The following is a 22,934-nucleotide window of genomic DNA, read 5'->3' as shown; positions in this document are numbered from 1 at the left end:
TCAAGTAGCAACTAAGAATCTGAGAAAATACAGTACCCTTAGAGAACTGGATCTTGGGGTGATTAATAACTGCTATGTCAATGAGATAGTGACTGACTGGGTGGGCCAGTATGGTGGTGTTCTGAATGACTAAAAGTAGTTTGAGAGGTTGAAACAATGCTGTGAAGGTAGGAATGAGGTCAGTCTAATGCTATTTACAATAAGATGGAAGCTTGAGTGTACTGAGGACACTATTACTAAGGCCTTGTCTACATTGGCAAGTTACTGCACAGTAAAGCAGCTTTCTGCATTGTAACTTCTGAGGTGTATACACTGCCAAGCCACTTAGTGCTCAGAAACTGTTAAAAAAACATTCTGATGAGAGGCGTACAGCTTTCTGTGCTGGGGGTGCAGCATCCTGGTTGATGACAGTGCTGTGATTGGGCTCTGGGAGGTGTCCCACAGTGCCTGTTCTTGCCTCTCTGGTCATTGGTTTGAACTCTACTGCCCTGCCCTCAGGTGACCAACCATCATCCCCACTCCGTAAATTCCTTTGGAATTTTGAAAGTCCTCTTCCTGTTTGCTTGGTGATGCATGCTGTTGTCTCAGTGCATCTTTCCAGGTGGCCATGCCTGCTCCACGCACCAGACGATCCCCTGCTTGTAACAATGCAGTCTTGGAGAAGACCCTCCCTTGATTCCCTGCTCACCCTCAGCAGCGCGATACCTTCCATAATGAGCACAGCCTGTGGAAAATGTGGGGACAGGAATGATTATCAGAGCCTCCCTACAATGCTGTCTCTCCCTAAGAGCCAAATGTCCAGTGTACAGTAGGGTCTGGGAAGAGTGATTTACCCTGCCCCTGCAGCTAGTCATCATTTTGAGGGTCTTGTGGCTCATATGTGCTTGCCTGGGGTCAGCCAGTTAGTGACAGGTGTGTGAATAGTGGCTGTGTTTTAAATCACTGAATCAGTGTCCTCTGTGTTGCAAACAATACTGCTTCTGTAAAATGTTGCATTTTGGCTTCACAGAGATGTCCTTGAGAGCCCAGCCTCCCTCTTTGTTATTGCCGGCTGAACGGCTGCACAGAATTCGAAAGCGGCCAAGAAGAACTAAGGAGGACTTTCTGCGTGAAGTTATGATGCACTCTACGGCCAAAAACAAGGAGTTGAAGGAGTGACAGGACAATGAGAAGAAGGACCAAAAGGAAAATGCAGCACGCCAGAATGAAGCCATGGAGTGGCTCTTAAATGTTATGGAGAGTCAAGTGGACATACTCCAGGGGATATTAGCAATGCAAACTGAGCAGCACCTTCCCTCCCCTGCAGCCGTTGTCACAAAACTCTTTCACATGCACCCCCTAGACACCACCAAGACACTCTTATCAACCTCCTGGCTCCAGTCTGTATCCACTACATTCCACTCCTCCCCCATCACAGTCCAGCACTGCGGACTCCCAGTACCCACTGCACTCAACACCCGTCCCTCTGCAGGTTAGCCTTGTTGAAGTACAGTACCCACTACATTGTACTCCAAAGGAGATGGTTGGATATGATCCCTGGACACAAATTTGTAACCGTCCCGGGACACCACTTCCTCCTGGGATCCCCCTCAGTGCTGATGTTTTTTTGTTTGTCTCTCTCCTCCGATTGTTGTATTTTAATAAAAGAATTGTGTTGGTTTGAAAGCAATCTGTATTCTTTTAATTGAAAGCAAACAGAGCCCTGCAATGCAACAAGCTATTATCTTAAAGCTTCATATTGCACTGTCTCTACCTATCACAATCACTTCCTAGCATTACAAGCACTGCACTCCCAAGCATAGCAACAAATATTAGCGGCTTTCAGCTTCAATTTGCTGCCTCAAGGCATCCTTGATCCTTATGGCCCTGTGCTGCGCCCCTCTAATAGCCCTGGTCTCTGGCTGTTCAAATTCATTGAGTACATTAGCTTTTTCCACATCCTCTGTCACTAGGTTGCCACCCTCACTCAGTAAGGGCCCCACACGTTCCTTGACTTTCTTCTTGCTGCTAACATACCTGAAGAAACCCTTCTTGTTATTCTTAACATCTCTTGCTAGCTGCAACTCCAAGTGTAATTTGGCCTTCCTGATTTCACTCCTGCATGCCTGAGCAATATTTTTATACTCCTCCCTGGTCATTTGTCCAATCTGATGGTCTATAGCAGACTCCCACCACGACATCACCCTTGTTGCTCACACTTCTAAACTTAATCCAGAGACTCTCAGGTTTTTCTGCAGTTTCATACCAGAGCTCTGAGTAGTCATATTGCTCTCTTACATACAATGCAACTCCCCCACCTTTTCTGCCCTGCCTGTCCTTCCTGAACAGTTTATATCCATCCATGACAGTACTTCAGTCATGTGAATTAACCCACCAAGTCTCTGTTATTCCAATCACATCATAGTTCCTTGACTGTGCCAGGACTTCCACTTCTCCCTGCTTGTGTATAGGCACTTAAGCTAACTCGCTGATTGTCCCGCTTCCTCAGCCTGAGACAGGAGTCCTCCCCTCTTGCACTCTCCTGCTCGTGCTTCCTCCCGGTATCCCATTTTCCCACTTACCTCAGGGCTTTGGTCTCCTTCCCCCGGTGAACCTAGTTTAAAGTCCTCCTCACTAGGTTAGCCAGCCTCCTTGTGAAGATGCTGTTCCCTCTCTTTGTTAGGTGGAGCCCGTCTCTGCCTAGCACTCCTCCTTCTTGGAACACCATACCATGGTCGAAGAATCCAAAGCCTTCTCACTGACACCACCTGTGTAGCCATTCGTTACTTCCACAATTTGACGAACTCTACCCAGGCCTTTTCCCTGCACAGGGAGGATGGATAAGAATACCACTTGCGCCTCAAACTTCTTTATCCTTCCTCCCAGAGCCACATAGTCTGCAGTGATCCACTCAAGGTCATTCTTGGCAGTATCATTGGTTCCCACACGGAGAAGCAGAAAGCATAGCAATATTGTCATTGGCCAGGTCCAGCTTCCCATATAGGCAGCACCAGCGGGCCTTTAACTGGCCAAAAGCACACTCAACAGTCATTCTGCACTTGCTCAGCCTATTGTTGAACTACTCCTTGCTGCTGTCAAGGTGCCCCATGTATGGCTTCATAAGCCATGGCATTAAGGGGCTGGCAGGATCTCCCAAGATCACAATGGACATTTCGACTTCCTCTAGAGTGATCTTCTCTTCCAGGAAGAAAGTGCCTGCTTGCAGCTTCCTGAACAGGCCAGTGTTCCAAAAGATGCCTCCGTCATACACCTTTCCACACCAGCCTGCGTTAATGTCTGTGAAACGCCCACGGTGATCCACAAGTGCCTGGAGAACCATAGAGAAATACCCCTTCCAATTAATGTACTCGGTAGCTAAGTGGTCTGGTGCCAGAACTGGAATATGTGTGCCATCTGTCACTCCTCCACAGTTAGGGAAGCCCATTTTTGAAAAGCCATCCACAATGTCACGCACATTGCCCAGAATCACAATCTTTTGGAGCAGGATGCAATTAATGGCCCTGCATGCTTCCATCAATACAAGTCCAATGAGGAGTTTCCGACTCCAAACTGGTTAGTGACCGATGGATAGTAGTCTGGAGTAGCCAGCTTCCACAGTGCAATTGCCATGCACTTCTCCAACAGCAGGGCAGCTCTCATTCTCATGTCCTTGCACTGCAGGGCTCGGGTGAGCTCATCACACAGTCCCATGAATGTGGCTTTCCTCATCTGAAAGTTCTGCAGCCACTGCTTGTCATTCCAGACATGTATCATGATGTGATTCCACCACTCAGTGCTTGTTTCCTAAGCCCCAAAGTATCATTCCATGGTGGTCAGCACCTCTGTGAATGCCACAAGCAATCTCGTGTCGCAGCTACTACATGTGGTAAGATTAATGTCGCTCTCCTCTTGCCTTTGTAGTTTAAGGAATAACTCCACTGACACTCATGATGTGTTAGTCAGAGCGAGCAGCATAATGGTCAACAGTTCAGGATCCATTCCTGCAGAATGAAGAGGCAGACGGCGCAGTACCGTTGAAAGATGGCACCAAATACGGACGGAAGCACACGGATTGCTGGGATGCGAAGCAATGCATCACAGGGCATTGAGACGGGACCCAGGATGCCCCACGACCCTCTCTGCCTTCCCACAACTCTTAGCGGCAGAAGAGGAAGAGATGCTATGTGGGATAGCTGCCCAGAGTGCACAGCTCCAAATACCGCTGCAAGTGCTGCAAGTGTGAACACACTATTGCGCAGGCAGCTGACAGTGTGAACGTACAACAACAGTTTCCCTTCAGCGCTCTCTGAGCGGCGCTGTAACTGCCAGTGTAGACATACCCTTAGGTGCATCATTTCCCCCTGCACTCTCTTTTGTCCATCTCCTTCAAAATTTGAGCCTTTCGTAAGCTGATAAATTCCTGAGTGCACCTGGCAAAACTAGATGATACTACAGAAGAGTTTGCTGACTGGAATGGAGAAGCGGAGGGGAGAGGGGGGCAGGCTTTTGAGGATCGATGGTAATGAAGCTGAGAAGGGGAGAGTAAGCAACAAAGAGAAGTGTGGGATTAGTGAAGGCAATTTCAAAATAATAGGAAATTAACAAAGGGGAGAAAGATTAATGGGAATTTACATCAGTACATACTCAGCTTCCCCTTTTTCCACTCAAAACATCAGCAAGATATCTCTGCTCTGCATCCTTGCTTGGCAAAAGTGGCTAAGCACATCTCCTTTTTCAATGAGATTTAGTGTTGCATAAACTGCACCTATGGATTTTTTTTTTAATTGCTGCATCTTTAACCAAAATTAATAAACGTAATAGTATACAAAGTGAACTCTGTGATTCACAAGATCTTTTGATATATTACTATTTAATTTTAAATGGTTAATCACAGTTACAAAGTTAGTCAAATAACTTTATTCTTTGAAATTAAAAACATCTGTTTCATTGTACTGTGTAATAAATGCATAAAATTCCAACTTTCTCTCCTGTAAATTTAATGTCCTTAATTGAGCCATAATACCACCAGACAATTATTTTCTTTCAACAAGCAGATTGAATTTATTTCCCTTTTAAGACCGAGCATTTTTTTTATGGAGTACCATATTGCAAAATGCTTCAAATTATTTCATGTTACTATATAGTACACCATGATCTGTGCTGTGTTTGATATAACTTGAACTGTGGTTGGCAAGATTATGGTTTGTACAGTATGGATTTTTATTGTACCTTGTACATACAGCTACCCCAGTTTTGCCCAGTGCAGCAATCATTTGCCATCTTTTACAGTTTGTGCTGCAAAATAATTTGTATCAGTGTCACAATGCAATATCACTACACAACTCCATCCTGCTGTCACGCAACATTCTATCACTGTGCGACATCATCATGCCACAGCACAATGTTGTGATGACTTTCAGGGCAGTTCAATAATGTGGGACTGATCCACTGAAACTAGGATAATACTTTAAAATTCAGGATGGGTTGCATATCTACTATATTGGGCAGCGCTGAAAGTCCTATTTTTAAAAGCTTAATAATTACTTTTTCTAACTTGACAAAAAATAAATTTCCAAGTGTCACTTAGCTCTTTGCTGTTTATGGAAAAGACTGAAAACAAAGAGAGTTTGTATATGCATATAAACTTGTAGCAGATGGTTGGAATTACATTTTGGTGTCTGTCTCCAACTGGGAATATAAAGTCAAATTTTGAGCCTTGTTATAGTCTCTTCTTTTCTTTTAGTACATCCAGTGAAACCTTATCATCACCCTACACATTTTGAAGGAGCTCTTTCTCACTTTAGTTGCTGGGCCCCTTAACATAGACCCACATATTCATCACATCATTCAAGAACTTTTAAAGCTTTGTTCATACTAGTTTTTGCTTGATCGTGACATGAAAATGAGTTCTTGAAAATCATGTGTGGCTACATGGGCTGTATGGACTTAGGCAAAAATTCAGACTTAGGCTCCTAGAGCTGGGAACTTAGTCTGCATCTATTTTTAGGTATATAAGTGGCCTGATTTTTTCTAGAGCACCTGCAGTTTGCACAGCATTATCAGCTACATTTTAGCAGCCTACATACAAATGAACATGTTGGCCCTACTCTTTTGAATTTTTAACAGTTGCTTTCAAAAGTATTTTATGTCCACTCAGGTGAGGCACCTCTTGGCAAAACCATATACACTGAAATGGTCAAGAAGTAATGCTGAAAAATACTTCAGGAATGAGAAAAATAATAGCGTTAAACATCCCATTCACACCAGAGCATCGACCAGCCTACCTAGAAAATTCTTCCTGACACCTGCATTATAACATGGGTGTACTGAGCACAACTTAACATTTCAGTGCGGAGTTTGTTTAAATTGTGACCTTTGACCCGTATGGTTTCAGCAGGAGGATGTCTGCTGGGAGGCTGGGTCAGCCTATTTGAAACGTACTTTTGATGAAAACTGAGCTTCTCAAACATGGTTCCAGGAGCTGGGCCTTTCAGAAAAGCACAAAGGAATGTGACACAAGATCTGATCACAGGTGTTGATAAGGGCAGCTGTGAGCACGTGAGACCCGGCTGGGAAAGCCTGGGGATCTCTGAGAGATTCCCACCTGCCCGGAATGTGACTGTGGGTAGGTCCTTCTCTGACTACCTGACACTCAATCTGGATAAACCCTCCCTGGCCTGGCCTCGCTTGCAGCATCGTTAGGCCCAACTGGTTACTAGACCGGGGCCCCGCGGAGCAAGGCAACAGCATCTCCAACACATGCGCACCTATGGCAAGGCCTGAAGTGCTGAAAGAACACCCCCATTGCGCCTGCGCAGTAACGCCACCCGCGCAGAGTCCCTTGCGCCTGCGCAGTTGTTGAAGTTCCTAGGCGAAGTCGCCGTAGGGAGGGGGAGTTGGCGCGTGCGTAGTGGTGGCAGTCTGGTCTCTGAGGCGGGGAGGAGGCGCGGGGGTTGATCTCCACCATTTAACGGAGCGGGATCGAGCCTGGCGCTTTTGGGTGGCAGCGCGGGAGAAGCAAAGCGCCCGGCGGGATTCCTGGGGCGAGTCGCCAGCTCCCCTCGTCTGTGAAGTCTTATCAACCCCGCCTGCTCCCCGCCCGGGACTACTGAGTCCGGTGCACACAAGATGGCGGACGGGGAGCTGAATGTGGATAGCCTCATCACCCGGCTGCTGGAAGGTGAGCGAGCCCCACCCCCCGGCACGTACACACGAGGGGGGCGAGGCAGGGGGTACTCCCGCGCGCGCACACACCCGGGGGACGGCGGCGGGGGGGTGCAAGGCGGGATCCTTCCCGACCCCACACCCGGAGAGGAGGGGGGCAAGGCGGGATCCTTCCCGACCCCACACCCGGAGGGGGGGGTGCAAGGCGGGATCCTTCCCGACCCCACACCCGGAGAGGGGGGGTGCAAGGCGGGATCCTTCCCGACCCCACACCCTGGGAGAGGAAGGGGGGGGTGCAAGGCGGGATCCTTCCCGACCCCACACCCTGGGAGAGGAAGGGGGGGGTGCAAGGCGGGATCCTTCCCGACCCCACACCCTGGGAGAGGAAGGGGGGGGTGCAAGGCGGGATCCTTCCCGACCCCACACCCTGGGAGAGGAAGGGGGGGGTGCAAGGCGGGATCCTTCCCGACCCCACACCCTGGGAGAGGAAGGGGGGGGTGCAAGGCGGGATCCTTCCCGACCCCACACCCTGGGAGAGGAAGGGGGGGGTGCAAGGCGGGATCCTTCCCGACCCCACACCCTGGGAGAGGAAGGGGGGGGGTGCAAGGCGGGATCCTTCCCGACCCCACACCCTGGGAGAGGAAGGGGGGGTGCAAGGCGGGATCCTTCCCGACCCCACACCCTGGGAGAGGAAGGGGGGGGTGCAAGGCGGGATCCTTCCCGACCCCACACCCTGGGAGAGGAAGGGGGGGTGCAAGGCGGGATCCTTCCCGACCCCACACCCTGGGAGGGGAGAACCCCCCACCCCTACGCGCACACAGCAGGGGATGGGGATGAGGCTCTCTTTGCCCAGTGGGGGAAGGGAAAGCAGCAGCGAAGGAAGGATGGAGGGGGGCGGTCACTCACGCGGTACTAGGTGCTCTAAGCAATTTCCGTAATGAAGTGGGGGGAAACACCTCATACTGCTACATATGTGGCTGCTGAGGCGGAGAGGGGTGAGGGAGGTAGGTGATGTCCTGGGTGCACAGGCTCCTTCGCTATCAGAATGTGATATTATGTTAGAGGGGCCATTGACAGCTCGTGCTTTGAAATATGTTTGCACCAATATGCAGGAATGTGTTTGTGTGTGCGTGTGGCGGGGCCTCTGTAGTGCGAATGCCTGGCTCATATCAGTGAGGCATGTGTTTAAAGCCCCGGATTGTCCCGCTAAAGCTGCCCCAGTGATGGGTGAGATAGAAAAGCCTAGCTAGTGGGAGGTCTCTCTCTCCTTCCCATCAGGTTAGTAGCACTTTTTCACTGCTTATAAAAATTGACAAATATTTGGAGGGGTGTGTGTGTAAAAGGGAAAGCAGAAGGGATGTAGTGTACTGCAGTTCTGCCCAGGCTATTTCTAATGTTGGCTATAGAGAGAGAGAATAATCAGTGAGAGGGTCAATATGCCTTTTTTCAGTATTACCAAAGATATCTTTTGTTAAGGTAAGGGAAAACAGTTGACTACCTTCCCATTTTCCAAGGAGCAGGATACTACTTCTATCCTTAGCATCATCATTTGATGTTCTTGGATAGTGACTATCCAGTCTTCCCAGCCTCCTCCTGATTGCCCCCAACAAATATCTGGTGAGAGAAGGGAACAGGTACAGATATGTGTAGTTCATTTTAAAAATGGATATAACTTCTGAATTTGGAAGGCTACCAGTGTGACTTTCATACAGGTTTTGTTTTGGAGCAGAGATTCTTGGCCTGAAAGAGAGAAACAGAAGTTTAATAAATCTGTTTTGAATTTTGCATATTCTCTCATTTTTGGGTGATATCTTGTTTAACTAATTTGGTAATGTAACATAATGTATAGGTTTGTGAATATCATATTGTAGTCATTCCTCCGGCCTCCTGGGGGTGAAATGGAGTGTATAATGAGCAACACTTAAAGAAATAACAAATCCTAAAGTTTTTGTTTTCTTCGTTGTTGGTTCTGTTAGTATGTCTGTATTTAAAGTATCCAGTGTAGTATGAGAACTTGCAGGCACCTATAGTTATAATTAAACGTAGGTAGATTTTGTCTGTTCACCATTAGGCAAGAGTTCATTTCTGTGAGTGACTTGAAGCTTTGAAATACTGCTAACAAGTTTTAACAAGATGCTTTTACCAGTGAAGGCTGTCTTCTGTTTTGTTTTTACTCCTGGATTACAGATAGGCCCATTTGTGACTTAGTCAGCATTCACTTCCTACCATAAGTTCAATTTTGTCTGTGTGTCTTGGGGGGCGGGGATGCTCTGGCATAAATCTTTATCTGGGATAGCACTTTCTAATATGTTTTAACTGTTTTCACTTTATTAATCTTTACATTATAGACTTGTGTTTTTAAATAGTCGCTGTTATATGTTGGTGTCTAAGCCTGCCTGTTACCATTTATCTTAAAGTATTAGCTTGTTAAGACAATAAAGCTAAAAACTTGTGTATGTCCAGTAATTGTTTTGTTTTTATCTGAAGTGCATATCCATATTACAATAGTTGATAAAATAATACAGAGTGTTACATATACAATAATACAAAGGGTTGCACATACATGGATGTATATAACTGTTAGTCACAGGTTACAGTCACCTTGTAGATTACTTAGGGTACATTTACACTACTCTGCAGGTAGTGATCGATCTGTCAGGGATCGATTCATTGTGTGTAGTGTAGACGCGATAGATCTCTGATTGCTCTCCCATCGACTGCTGAACTCTAGCTCGGCGAGAGGCGGAAGCAAAATCGACTGGGGAGCTGTGGTGCTCTGTGAGGACACACAGTAAAGAATTTTGAATTCGATCTAAGATACGTCAACTTCAGGTATGCTGTTCTCATAGCTGAAGTTGCATATCTTAGATCGATTTCCTTCCCCCCCCCCCCCCCCAGTGTAGACCAGGCCTCAGATTCATAGTCGAGACAGTATTGTAAAAAGATTTAAGCACAAATTTCCCCAATATTAAAATGTGTGATAAAGCACAAATTTGAACAGTTAAGTTTAAAATTTACCAAGTCGTTGAATAGACAGTTTTTTCTAACCCATCTTTAAAGCCTAAGATTTTGATTTACTTTTTGTTTGACTTAAGGAAAATCGGTTTTGTTTACACTCAACTTTGACCCAGACTTTCTTTTTTTCTTCACTTAACTGCCATTAAGTTTAACAAAGCTTGTGTAACTTCTCTCTGCATCAGAGGGAAAATACATCCCTCTGTCACTGCATTGTTCTTGTTGTTTGGAGACACCTATAAAAAACACACACAAGTATGAGGGTTTGTTGCTTTAATTTACATTTTTGCTTATATTACACATCTTCGGTTTCTGCACTGTGAATGCATCATAGGATGAATAAAAGCTTGACTACTGCAGTTTTAACTCTAAAGTTTCTTTTATGTAATCAGATACTTAGAAATGTATGGTTTGTTATTTGCATTGCTTCTACTTTGGTAAAGCTGTAGTGTAAAATGTGTTTCAAGCAAAAAGTAAGCCTTTTAATTCTCAATCTAGGAGCAGTATTTTACATATTGTCAATTATTTTTACCGTTTCCAATTAGATGGCCAGAAGTAGTGATTTTATAGTGCAAAAATGTATTTAAAAGCTTTAAGAGAATTTTATTGCAGTGTGTTGGTCCATAACATGTTCTAGGGCTTTCTGCTCCCTTTAAATGAAACGGATGGCTTTAACTTTGAACAGCAGTGACAGTAGTCTTTCAATAGCTGGTGCGTACAACCCATTTTGCAATGTACTTAACTCAGGGTTTCTCAAACTTCATTGTACTGCGACCCCCTTCTGACTACAAAAATTACTACACAACCTCAGGAGGGGGGACAGAGCTTGCCGAAGCCCTGCTGTCCTGGGGTGAGGGGGCCAAAGCTTGAGCTCCACTGCCCTGGGGAGCGGAGGAGGGGCAAAGCCTAAACCCAAGGGCTTCAGGTCTGTAGCCTGAGCCCTACTGCCCAGGGTTAAAGCAGTTGGGCTTTGGCTTTGGCCCTGGGCGGTTGGGCTCAGACTTTAGATTCGCTCTGGGCAGTGGTGCTCGGGCTTTGGTCCTAGGCCCCAGCAAGTCTAAGCCAGCCCTGGTGACCCCATTAAAACAGGGTCACGACCCACAGTTTGAGAATCACTGTACTAACTACTTATAAAAATAGCAACAGTAGCAAGAAACTTCTGCCCTCTTCAGGTTGTTGGATGACTACACCTGTTTTTGAACATTAACCTCGGAGTCATGATCCATGCATTCACTTTGAGACTGGAGTACAGTACTGTAATTGCCTGTGCCTTAGTCAGTGAAGACCAATTAAACTCCATCTTGTACAACACAGAGCAACCTGTCTCTCTTGATCAGAACTAGCTGCTGAGAGCCCATCAGTTAATTCCACCCTCCACTTGCCTCCATTTTGTTGCTAGGTCCTAGGTCTCAAAGTTCAGAAGCATACTACCTCTGAGAATGCCTTACCATCTGAAGCTCATGGACACCTGTGCTCATGAACACACACACTTATTTCAGAGAATTGAAACTCTTGAGAGCTGGAAGGCAAGCTTCTTAATGCTGGATTCTAGACTAAACACTCCTCTTGAAGAGATCAGAGGAATTCTTAGATTGGCTTGTCAGAGAGCATTTCAAAACCCACCTTTTCATAACATCATATTCCCATACATGCCACAGAACTTAGGTTCTTCCCTCCCTTTAAGTGGTGAACTCCAGGATGCCAAGAGGAGCCCATTTTTGAATTCACTTTGTATTTATTTCTAACTTGTCCAGAATATAAATGCTACAGTTATTGGTGCCTTAGAACAGTGGTTCTCAACCATGGGTATGTGTACCTCTGGAGGTATGCAGAGGTCTTCTAGGATGTATATCAACTCATCTGGATATTTGCCTAGTTTTACAACGGGCTACATAAAAAGCACTAGCGAAGTCAGTGCAAACTAAAATTTCATACAGATGACTTTATTCCGCTCTATACACTGAAATATAAGTACAAAATTTATATTCAAATAGATTTTTTTATAATTATATAGTAGAAGAGAAAGTAAGCAATTTTCAGCAATAGCGTGCTGTGACACTTATGTATTTTTGAGATTTTTTTTAAATCAGACTCCTGAAAGGGGTACGATAGTCTAGAAAGATTGAAAACCACTGCCTTAGAAGTACCTATTATGTAAAGAAAACAAGTACACCTCTACTCCAATATAACGCGGTCCTCAGGAGCCAAAAAAATCTCATCACCTTATATCGGGTTTGGTCCGGTACGCCGTGCCAGACTGCACTGACTTCCCCAGTGGTGATTTAAAGGGTCCAGTGCTCCAGCTGCTGCAGGGCGCCCCAGGCCCTTTAAATCACCGCTGGAGCTCTGGCAGCAGGGCTCTGGTGGGGATTTAAAGGGCCGGGGCTCCACACAAATTTGAATATAACGTGGTAAAGCAGTGGGGCTCGAGTGGCACTTTAAAGGACCTGGGGCTCCCCGCTGCTTTATTGCTTTATATCCGAATTTGTGTTATATCGGGTCATGTTCTATTGGGGTAGAGGTGTAGAATGAATACTGCATGCTAGGAGTAAAGTGGCTGGTTTATAAGGTATGCTGCTAGAACAGAACATAGCAGGCACACCTTGTCCTTTGTCTCATTTTCCTGCCTTCCAGCTCCTAAGAGCTGGCAGACATCCACCCCTATTCTTGCACTGGAATGGCACTGGGATGGGGTGAGACCCTCTGCTTTTTCACTTAATGCTTGTAGACATGTACCATAAGCCTGGTCTTTGAACCTGGTGGCTGTTGAGTTATGGCTACTAGATACAGGGTATCTTTGTTGATTAGGGGGCTGCTGAGAATCAGGGCTTGTCTAGACACAGAAGTTGTGTTGGTCTAACTTAAAGCAGTTTTAAAACTTAAGCCAGTGCAAACCTCTCTGAGGACACACCTGTTTGAAACTGATTGTTTGTATTGTAGCACATGGGAGCCCTCAACATAGACCAGATCCCCTTTGTGCTAAGTACTGTACAAACACAAAATAAAGACTCTTCTCTGCTTCACAGAGCTCTGTTTAGCTTCAGCCTGTAAATTTACTGATGTAAACCAAACATAAGAGTTTCATAGATTATAAAGCCAGAAGAACATTGTGATCATGTTGTTTGACATCCTTTAAAACACAGAATATAGGACTTCCCTGGATTAATTTCTTTTTGAACTGGAGCACTTAGTTTATCACTAAGGTATGCCTTCCAATCCTTAATCTCAGTGGTTCTCAAAGTGTGGGTTGGGACTCTAAAGTGGGTCATGACCCTGTTTTAATGGGGTTACCAAGGCTGGCGTTAGACTTGCTGGGACCTGGGGCCAAAGCCGGAGGGCCACTGCCCAGGGCCGAATATAAAGTCTGAGCCCAACTGCCCGGGGCCAAAGCGGAAGCCCAGCGGCTTTAACCATGGGCAATGAGGCTGAAGTTACAGGCTCCAAGCCTTCAATTTTTAACATCTATCTTGAATTGTGGACGCAAGTTCTGGGCGTAGTATTACAGCAGTGGTTGCCCCAGTGCCAAATACAGATGTAATAAAATTTACTCCTATTTAATGCATTAGGCATTTTGGCCAGAGCATCACCAAACAGACTTAAATCAATTTAAGGCCTGATCTACACTTAGGTTTGTTGCAATAGCTACATTTGTCAGGGGTGTGAAAAATTACACCCCTGAGCTCCGTAATTAAGCTGACCAAACCCTGGTGTAGATGCAGCTAGGTCAGTGGAAGAATTCCTCTGTTGATCTAGCTAAAGTTGCTCAGGAAGGCAGATTAACTACAGTAGTGGAAGAAAAGGCCAGTGCCCTTCTGTTGCAGCAGAAAGAATCTACAGTATGGCGTTTACAGTGGCACGGCTGCAGTGCTGTAGCTGTGACACTGTAGAGCCCATAGTGTAGACCATAGGTAATCAATAGGTGGATTGCGGGCCAAATGCAGACTGCCAGCTGCTTTTGAGTGGACTGTGAAATCTTTTTGTATACTTATTACGGTTATTGATGTTGAGGTGTGAAAAATGTTTCTCTGGAGTCTGGACCTTGACTATAACTTGACCAGGAAATTTGGACCTTGACCAAAAAATAGACTATTCCCTGGTGTAGACGTATTTTGAGACAATTTTTCTTTCTAAACTCTGATTTTTAGACCAGGTATAAGAGAGCTTACTAGTTCTGTTAATACTAGTTCATCAAACTGTCTGTCACCTGATAAGTTGTGAAACTTTATTCCATAAAGTGTGAATGTCTCTTAACTTATTACATTTGTTCAAAATGTATGCAACATAGATTAATCAGAGCCTTACAGTTTAAAGAAAGATGATGGTCTCAGCTGACTCCCTCTCTGGTACAATCTGAGACATTTGCTGATATAAGACTTGTTTCCATATTCAAGAAAAGCTGCAAGTGCCCAATCAAGTGGAAAAAACTTATTTTAGCCTTCTGTTTTAAAAATTGATTTTTGGGGAATTTGACGTCATTGGACAGTTGTAGCTACTTAAATGTGGAAGCAAGAAAGTCTGCTGGTAACAAGAAACTCAACACGCTCTCATAGTTCTGGGAGAGAATTGCAGCCAAGATACATTCTTTAGAAACACTGGCCTTTTCAGCCAAAAGTACAATTGTCTACTTATCTAAAGGTTACTATAAGATTGGTGGTTGAAGGTCTGTTCGGCTTTACTTGGTGCATTTGCAGCACTCAGAACATAGCCAGCTTCCAGAGCAGCAAAGGAAAGAAATTTATTTTTAAAATAATAAATTGTGCATGTAAAAGCACTTACATGGCATATGATGTTGGGAAGTAGCAGTAGTTTGAGTATACATAATTCTTTGAAAAAGCTGAAAATCTAGTTAGTGATATCCATTTGTTTTGTGGAACTGTTGACATTTTGTGTAATGTTCAATAACAAATACTGAAAAAACAAACTAGATTACACTGCTTTAAAATCATGTCATTTGGACTAGTCCGTCCTTGAACTCCTAGAGTCTTGTTGAAACTGACGTTAATGAAAACGCAAGAATAGAAAGAGACAGATGTTTCACTATTGACAGAATACAAGTTTTTATACACTATAGAACATTGGTTCTAGCTCAAAGCTAGAGGCCTCTAAAATCAGATAGCAATTGTAAATACGTAAGGGAGGCAAGCACATGAGAGATTTTTAAGCTGTACATTGCAAACCCCCATAGCTGAAACTAATCCTTGGAGAGATGGAACTCCCAGCTTTCTGATTGCTGTTATTAGTTTCCATCCCTGGTGGCCTGAGATTTTTTACTTGAAAATAATCACTGATTCTTCTGATCAGATTAAAAATAAATAAATACAGGCAATCTTCAGATTCCTAGTCATCCTTGTCTAGTCAGTTCTTGCTACACAGTACCAGTAACTTGAAGAAAACCTCTTGCTTGCCCAGATTTACAAGTAAGCTGCCATACTCTGAACCTGTTAAATTTTGTCTTTTATATTTGTCATAGTAAAATAGCGCGCATTGTGCAATATTCCTGCTGCGCACTGTTGGGACCTAATCCTACAAGGTACTAAACATCTTTAATTCCTGTTGATTTCAATCGGAGTTAGACACTTGGCACCTTGCAGGGTCAGGTCTTCATGCAGAACTCAGACTAAAGGCTGAGATTGGAATAGTTCCAAAAAGAAAACTGTAAGCTAAATTCAAACCATTCAATATTGTGAAAGAAAATGGCAAACTGTTTTGGTTGTTTTGAAAGATCACTTTTCTTCCTTTTCACAAAGCACTTAAGCATAAAGGAGTCGTCATTCTTTTTCCTCTCTTCTCCCGTACGTTATTGCTTCAAAAATGTTTTATATTTGGCTTGTGGGGAAAGTAATTCGGCAGCCTGGGATAATGCTGTTGTATGCCACATCCCGGAATGGATCATCACAGATGTGGGAAATGAGGGACATTTTCAGAAAAGAAAAATAGAACTAGAAAAGGGCTATTTTAAGGATATACAAATTATGAAAAATAGACTGCAAGGAACAAACTCAGTCATTTTGATTCAGACATGAAGTATCACAGATACAGCCAGTGGGGGGGAAGGAGAATATAACAGTTTAAAAAGAAGCAGGATATGAATTTGCTATATCTTCTCCCTCTGAAAAGAAAGTTCAGAGACAATTGTAATAGTGTATTCTGTTTCAACTGATACTCCTACCCTTTCAAAACTATCTTGAAATTAATCTTGGGTAGGGAGGGTAATAAAAAGGCAGGAATCATATTGCATTTTAAACACCAGTCCTGAAGGGCACTAAAATTCTAAGAATTGTATCCCATTCTTAGCAATCTGTAAATCATGGAAAGGTTGAAATAGGGGGAGAGAGCATGCTGAAACTCTTGTCCATTTGGATGATCTCATTATTGTAAAAGTAAAGAAATGTTCAGTTTGCCACTTTTGTATCTCCTTAAGGTTGTAACGAAGTATTGATTGCTTACATGGCATAGAGTATATAAACAAAGATATGTTAAAGAACAATTTTAGCATGAATCCCTCAACTTCCTTGCATTGAGAGTACTGTTGTATTTTAATAGAGATGAGGAAAAAGCAATGATTTAATTTTAATATAATGTGCTTTTAATGTGGAAAATTGAGCTGAATTTTTTTATTTAAGTCAGTGACATGGGATGTGGTTGTGCATTTTAGAAAATCAAATCAATGTAGTTCCTACTATGTGTTCAAAGGCTGAAGCATACTATATTTGGCTACTTAGCCAGGTCAAGTTTCATATGAAACTGACCTCAGGGAAGAACATCAGATCTTACTGTTTAACAACTTAACCTGTAACATTTTCCTGCAGAATTTTAAAGGGGTTTGTAAAAACCCATCTTAAGCTTGTCTCCAAAGCATAGGTTTTTTTGTTTTTGTTTGTTTTACTTTTGTGGTACAATTTCATGCTTTCCTAATCTAGATTAGTTCATTTTAGTATTTTAACAAACCCCACAACTCCTAAAAATAAAAATTTTAACATTAGTGAGCTTTGCACTCCTTTTTATATATACTTTTTTTTGCTCTTTGTCTAATGCAGATGAATCACCTTGGGGGCAGGTATCTATTCGTAGTTGTCTAAATACCATGCACATGCATAGCATTACATAAATAGTAATCTGAGTCCCTATCCTTACTTAGAACTTCTGAAATATAATCAGAGAGCCTTGATATTACACGGGTCATTATGTATGAAATAAGACCTTTTTCTGATTCAAAACCATGTTGAAAAATGTTTGCTTAATCCTAAGGCTTTGTCTAACAGTGCACCTGGGGAAACAGCAATTGTAGATTACTGCCATGGATTACTTCCCTAGTGTAGTTGGAGGTGTCTTGTGGCTTTTTTTTTTAAATTTAGAAGACCTCTTCAAGACTTATAGTATGTAGAACAGTTCTAGTTTTGCATGGGCTGTTGAGAATGGTTACCTAGTTAACTATTTTTTGAATAAGTTTGAAACTTGTGTTTAAGTATAATGAAAAAGCTTATACTATTTAATTGGTTGTTTTGGGTACTTTTTTTTTTTTTTTTTTTTTTTTTTTTGGCTAACCTCAAAAACAGATTAAAACTGAATAAAAGCATTTATGGCTGTATCTGGAATTCTTGAATTTCGTTAAATACTGTCAGTGTGGTATTGAACTGAAATTGCACTAGTAGCATAGTTCCATTTCCTAGTGAAGGATGAAGCTCATGTCCTTGTCCAGATAGACTTAGGGTAGGTTTTCTCTGCAGAGTTAATTGTGGTGATCGGTACCCTGGGGCTTACCCCTTCATTGACCTAATTTGGGTGTGAGTGGCTGCTTCCACGGTGGTGCTGTACTTGTGTGAGGTACTAGGACTTATAGGGTCATATTCATGATTCTTAGTTCTGCAGTGAGCTGTGTCACTTTGGTTTTTTTTGTTTGTTTGTTCATTTGTTTTTCCCCTCAGTGAATTGTGGGAGAACTTGTCTGTCCTTCTGGGCTCATGAGAGGAATTGTGGGAAGGCATTGGAGGACTATCAGCAGGCCGTTCTTAGGCATATGCAGAACGTGCAACTGTGTAGGGCACCAGTGACCAGCTCCGACCTCCCCACCAGCCCTCCTGTGTGTTCCTTTGGGGGTGCAGGGCCCTGGACAACGCCCTCCGCCCCACCCCCATTTTCCTTCCCTCCTCTCAAGCCCCCTCCCCCAGCGACGGACATGGCCCAGAGAATTAATGGGTGGGCCTGCTGCTGGCAGCAGGGGTCAGGCCTACCCCTGCACTCACAGGCAGTGGCATGAAGCAGAGTAACCCAGCCCACTCCACTCCGCTGGCTGGCTCCCTGCTGTGTCGCTCTGCATCCCGCTGCCGGTGAGTGCGGAGGGAGGGGAGGCTTCCCCCACGTCCCCTCCCCCAAGCAACATGGCTGAGGCGGGGGGAGCGCAGTGGGCTGGGGCCAGGTCATTCTGCTGCCTGCTGCCGGTGCCAGGCCCCCTGCTAATCCCCCAGGACACTCTGGGCCTGTGGGCCCCCCCCCCAAAGCAGCCTGCCACATCTCCTGCCTCCGTGGCCCTGCAGGCTTTGAGTGTGGCCCAGACCCTCCGCTGGCGGTGGGAGGAAAGTAAGTTCTTGGGTTGCATAGGGCACCATAATTGGTAGGGATGACTCTAACTATCAGCATTTGAGTGGTTTGGCCTATGCTCACAGTGTAAAAGGAGGTGGTTACCAGCCTGAGTGTAAGCAGTGCTCAGGCTTTAGCCTGTATCCCAGGATTAACCAGCTACTTTAACTATAAAGTACCACAGTCTTGGGTGAGGTTTGGTGTGTGGATGACTGTAGCACTTGTAGTGTAGATATTCCCTGAGTTAAGTCTGCAATGAAGACAACTCTTGAGTGTATCATCTGCCTTAAATTTCACTGCGTATGAGGTATTGATGCAATTGTGGTCCCTAGTAAGACAGAGTAGATTAGTATCTGAAAATGTCTCATCCTTTATCCTCTGAGTCCCGACTTCTTCCAGAAAAAGAACAGTTATAAGTCTGTCCGAGGGCCCTCTTGTAGAGTTCCAGTTTATCCTCTAACACTAAAAGCTGCTCTGGAGGGTTAGTAAGGCTACAGTTTTCTCATGGAAATTTTAGTAAATTTCCCAGCAGAAGTGCAGGATAAAAAGATAAATAATTGAAAGATCACTAAATCATGTAACTTCACAATATTAGCATACACGAGATTGTAGTGGGAGTTCTGAAAGGTGAGGCTGGGGGAGGGGGGGCAGACAGACAGTTTTGGAGAATGAGCCCATCGCACACACCTCTTACGGTGACAGCTCCTGTCTTTTATGGCTGGGTACAGCTCCCCACTCCAGGCATTGTGACCCTGTGCTTCAGGTCACAATGCCACTCAGTTTGGGCCTAATCAAATGTGTTTTACAGTTGTTTCCAAGGTGTCTCTGACTTTATTCAAATTCATGATTTCTGTGACAGAACTAGCCTAGGTAAGGAGATGTGAGAGGTGGAGTCTTCATTGTACTGAAGATGCTCGGTTCTGTCTCCCCCTCATGTCTAACTCTGTATCTATACAGTGGAACAGATAATGCAGTGCCCATAAGAGGTCTCCGTGTCTGGAAGGCTGCTAGATGGTTGAAGCCCAATTCAGCTAAAAACCAAGTTCATGTTGGTAGGCTTTGAGAAGCAATAAGAAATGAGAGCCATGCTTGTACATAGTTGGATAGATTAGTGTGCCATTTATAACAGGCTTGCAGTATTAGAGGGGTATTAGAGCCAAGATTGCTGTTAGAAGTTAAGGTAACGTGGATGGCAGTACCACTTTTCATCTGCATCTGGTAAGGCAAATGCAGCCTTTTTGGGAGTGGACTTTGCTATCGATATCAGTGTCTTTGAGCTTATATGTAGGGACGTTATACTGGTATAAGGTGTGAATTCAAACTGTTATACTGGTATAACTCCCCATGTGGGGACACATTACAGTATAGTTTTTTTGTAATTTTAACTTTTTCGCAGTGTTTGTCACTGTGGAAGGTAGTTTATCTCAACCTGTTAACTTGAGTTGAACCTACAAAGCTGCCTTATCTTCACTAGGATTTTACTTCAGTTAATTAACTAGTTTGCTAACTTAAGTTAAGGATGCTTTTTTTTGGTGGAGACAATGCCTGAGTGATTTGGTACCAGATGACCTCAGATTACGTCTATCCATGTGCTGTATTGCCTCTCTTGTTCTCATACTAAAGTTTTTCTTAAGTGTAAGGCCATGTCTACATCTAAAATTTTGCAGCGCTGGTTGTTACAGCTGTATTAGTACAGCTGTATAGGGCCAGCGCTGCAGAGTGGCCACACTTACAGCAACCAGCGCTGCAAGTGGTGTTAGATGTGGCCACACTGCAGCGCTGTTGGGCGGCTTCAAGGGAGGTTCGGGGAACGCGAGAGCAAACCGCGGCGAAGCTGGTCTCCTTTCCCGGTTTGCTCTCGCGTTCCCCGAACCCCGAGCAAGCAGGTCTCCTTCCCTGCGGTTTGCAGGGTGGTTCGGGGAACGCGAAAGCAAACCCGGGAAAGGAGACCAGCTTCGCCGCGGTTTGCTCTCGCGTTCCCCGAACAAGCAGGTCTCCTTCCCTGCGGTTTGCAGGGTGGTTCGCGGAACGCGAGAGCAAACCGCGGGGAAGCTGGTCTCCTTTCCCGGTTTGCTCTCGCGTTCCCCGAACCCCGAGCAAGCAGGTCTCCTTCCCTGCGGTTTGCAGGGTGGTTCGGGGAACGCGAGAGCAAACCGCGGCGAAGCTGGTCTCCTTTCCCGGTTTGCTCTCTCGTTCCCCGAACCCCCGAACAAGCAGGTCTCCTTCCCTGCGGTTTGCAGGGTGGTTCGGCGAACGCGAGAGCAAACCGGGAAAGGAGACCAGCTTCGCCGCGGTTTGCTCTCGCGTTCCCCGAGCAAGCAGGTCTCCTTCCCTGCGGTTTGCTGGGTGGTTCCGGGAACGCGAGAGCAAACCGCGGCGAAGCTGGTCTCCTTCCCCGGTTTGCTCTCGCGTTCCCCGAACCCCGAGCAAGCAGGTCTCCTTCCCTGCGGTTTGCAGGGTGGTTCGCGGAACGCGAGAGCAAACCGCGGCGAAGCTGGTCTCCTTCCCCGGTTTGCTCTCGCGTTCCCGGAACCACCCAGCAAACCGCAGGGAAGGAGACCTGCTTGCTCGGGGTTCGGGGAACGCGAGAGCAAACCGGGGAAGGAGACCAGCTTCGCCGCGGTTTGCTCTCGCGTTCCCGGAGCCACCCAGCAAACCGCGGCGAAGCTGGTCTCCTTTCCCGGTTTGCTCTCGCGTTCCCGGAGCCACCCAGCAAACCGCAGGGAAGGAGACCTGCTTGCTCGGGGTTCCGGGAACGAGAGAGCAAACCGGGAAAGGAGACCAGCTTGATTACCAGAGGCTTCCTCCTTCCACGGAGGTCAAGAAAAGTGCTGGTAGGTGTCTACATTGAATTACCAGCGCTGGATCACCAGCGCTGGATCCTCTACACCCGAGACAAAACGGGAGTACGGCCAGCGCTGCAAACAGGGAGTTGCAGCGCTGGTGATGCCCTGCAGATGTGTACACCTTCAAAGTTGCAGCGCTGTAACTCCCTCACCAGCGCTGCAACTTTCTGATGTAGACAAGCCCTAAATCCATGGAAGCTGTTGGCAGCATATTCTTCATGAAAAATCCCTTAGTTCTGAAGTTTGCTTTGTTTTCCCTGTTCCAGTTGTCAAGAAGCTCAGACCTTGTAAAACTCCTAGCCATTGGTCTGCTGTGCAAGTAATTAATGAGATAAGAAATTTGACTTTTGTATCTGGTTTGATACTGTGAATTATATAAAAGCTTACTGTGTTTTCACATATTTAAAAAACTTCTTTTTGTGGATGTAGTAAGTGCCCAAAGAAATGGGTGGTAGATATGCTTAATCTACAGAGGAGCGTATTTTTCTGATTAGGATATAGTCTCCTGTGTATTTTTGCTACATATGTGCTCTTTCAGTGTTATCTGTAGGATCATCAGTAGATGAAGCAGTATACATTTTAAATTAGATGAGAACATGCTAAAGCTCATTTTACTCCCAAACTAGAAAAGGAAGGGAAAATTAGACATTTTTAACGTTCTTGACAAGGCAAATTAAATCAAGAGAAACAACAATTTGTTGAAGGAAAGTGAAGTTCAATTACTATAGTTTGAGTCATAGGCTGCATACAGTTTGATATCATTCTTGGACAAGAGCCTTGTAAGTAAAGCTTCAAAATTAATTAATAGCTTTTATATTTAAAGCCAACCATAACATTATTGAAGCTTTATAACTTTGTAAATTCTTCAGGACAGGGACTCTTTTTGCTGTGTTTGTACATTAATTCCTTAGCACAGAGCAATACCTACATGCTGCCACATAATACAAACAACTAAAATGTTGTTGGAGTGAGGGGGCATTTTAGTGTGTTGCTTGCTCAGTTTGCAACACAAGTGCAAGGGCTATTAACTGTGAGACCTTTATATTATTCATCACTTCCTTTGGCTGGAATACTTCCAGAATGTGTTTATATAAAATGCTAAAGGAAAACATTCCAAAGAATACCATTCAGCAAGCATTCTTAATATGTTCAGAACTGAAAGCCCATACACACATGTGGCTCTTGACGCAACTCTTGTGTTTAGCCTCTGGCCTTCTCGTTGCTAGGAAAAGGTGTTTTTAGCACATGAACTAACATGTTGGGTCATATGTTAAAACACTTATTCCTATTGAATGTAATATCTGAGTTGCCTGTTTATTTTATTTCTAATCTTAATATGGTTATGTGGCTAAA

At 44.7% G+C, this 22,934-nt stretch overlaps 1 protein-coding gene across 1 annotated transcript in view; it reads left to right on the top strand.

Annotated features, from left to right (window-relative positions):
• Positions 1-6,860: 6,860 nt before the first annotated feature.
• The window catches only part of PPP1CB (protein phosphatase 1 catalytic subunit beta), a 55,865-nt gene continuing 39,791 nt past the window's right edge, over positions 6,861-22,934 (top strand). The window contains exon 1 of the mRNA XM_050948619.1: positions 6,861-7,159. Coding sequence (XP_050804576.1) covers positions 7,108-7,159 — 52 coding nt within the window. The 5' untranslated portion in view covers positions 6,861-7,107. The remainder of the gene's footprint in view (positions 7,160-22,934) is intronic.

The sequence above is a fragment of the Gopherus flavomarginatus genome, chromosome 4 (genome assembly GCF_025201925.1).
Source record: "Gopherus flavomarginatus isolate rGopFla2 chromosome 4, rGopFla2.mat.asm, whole genome shotgun sequence".
NCBI lineage: Eukaryota > Metazoa > Chordata > Testudines > Testudinidae > Gopherus > Gopherus flavomarginatus.
This window is presented reverse-complemented; position numbering and strand designations above follow the sequence as displayed.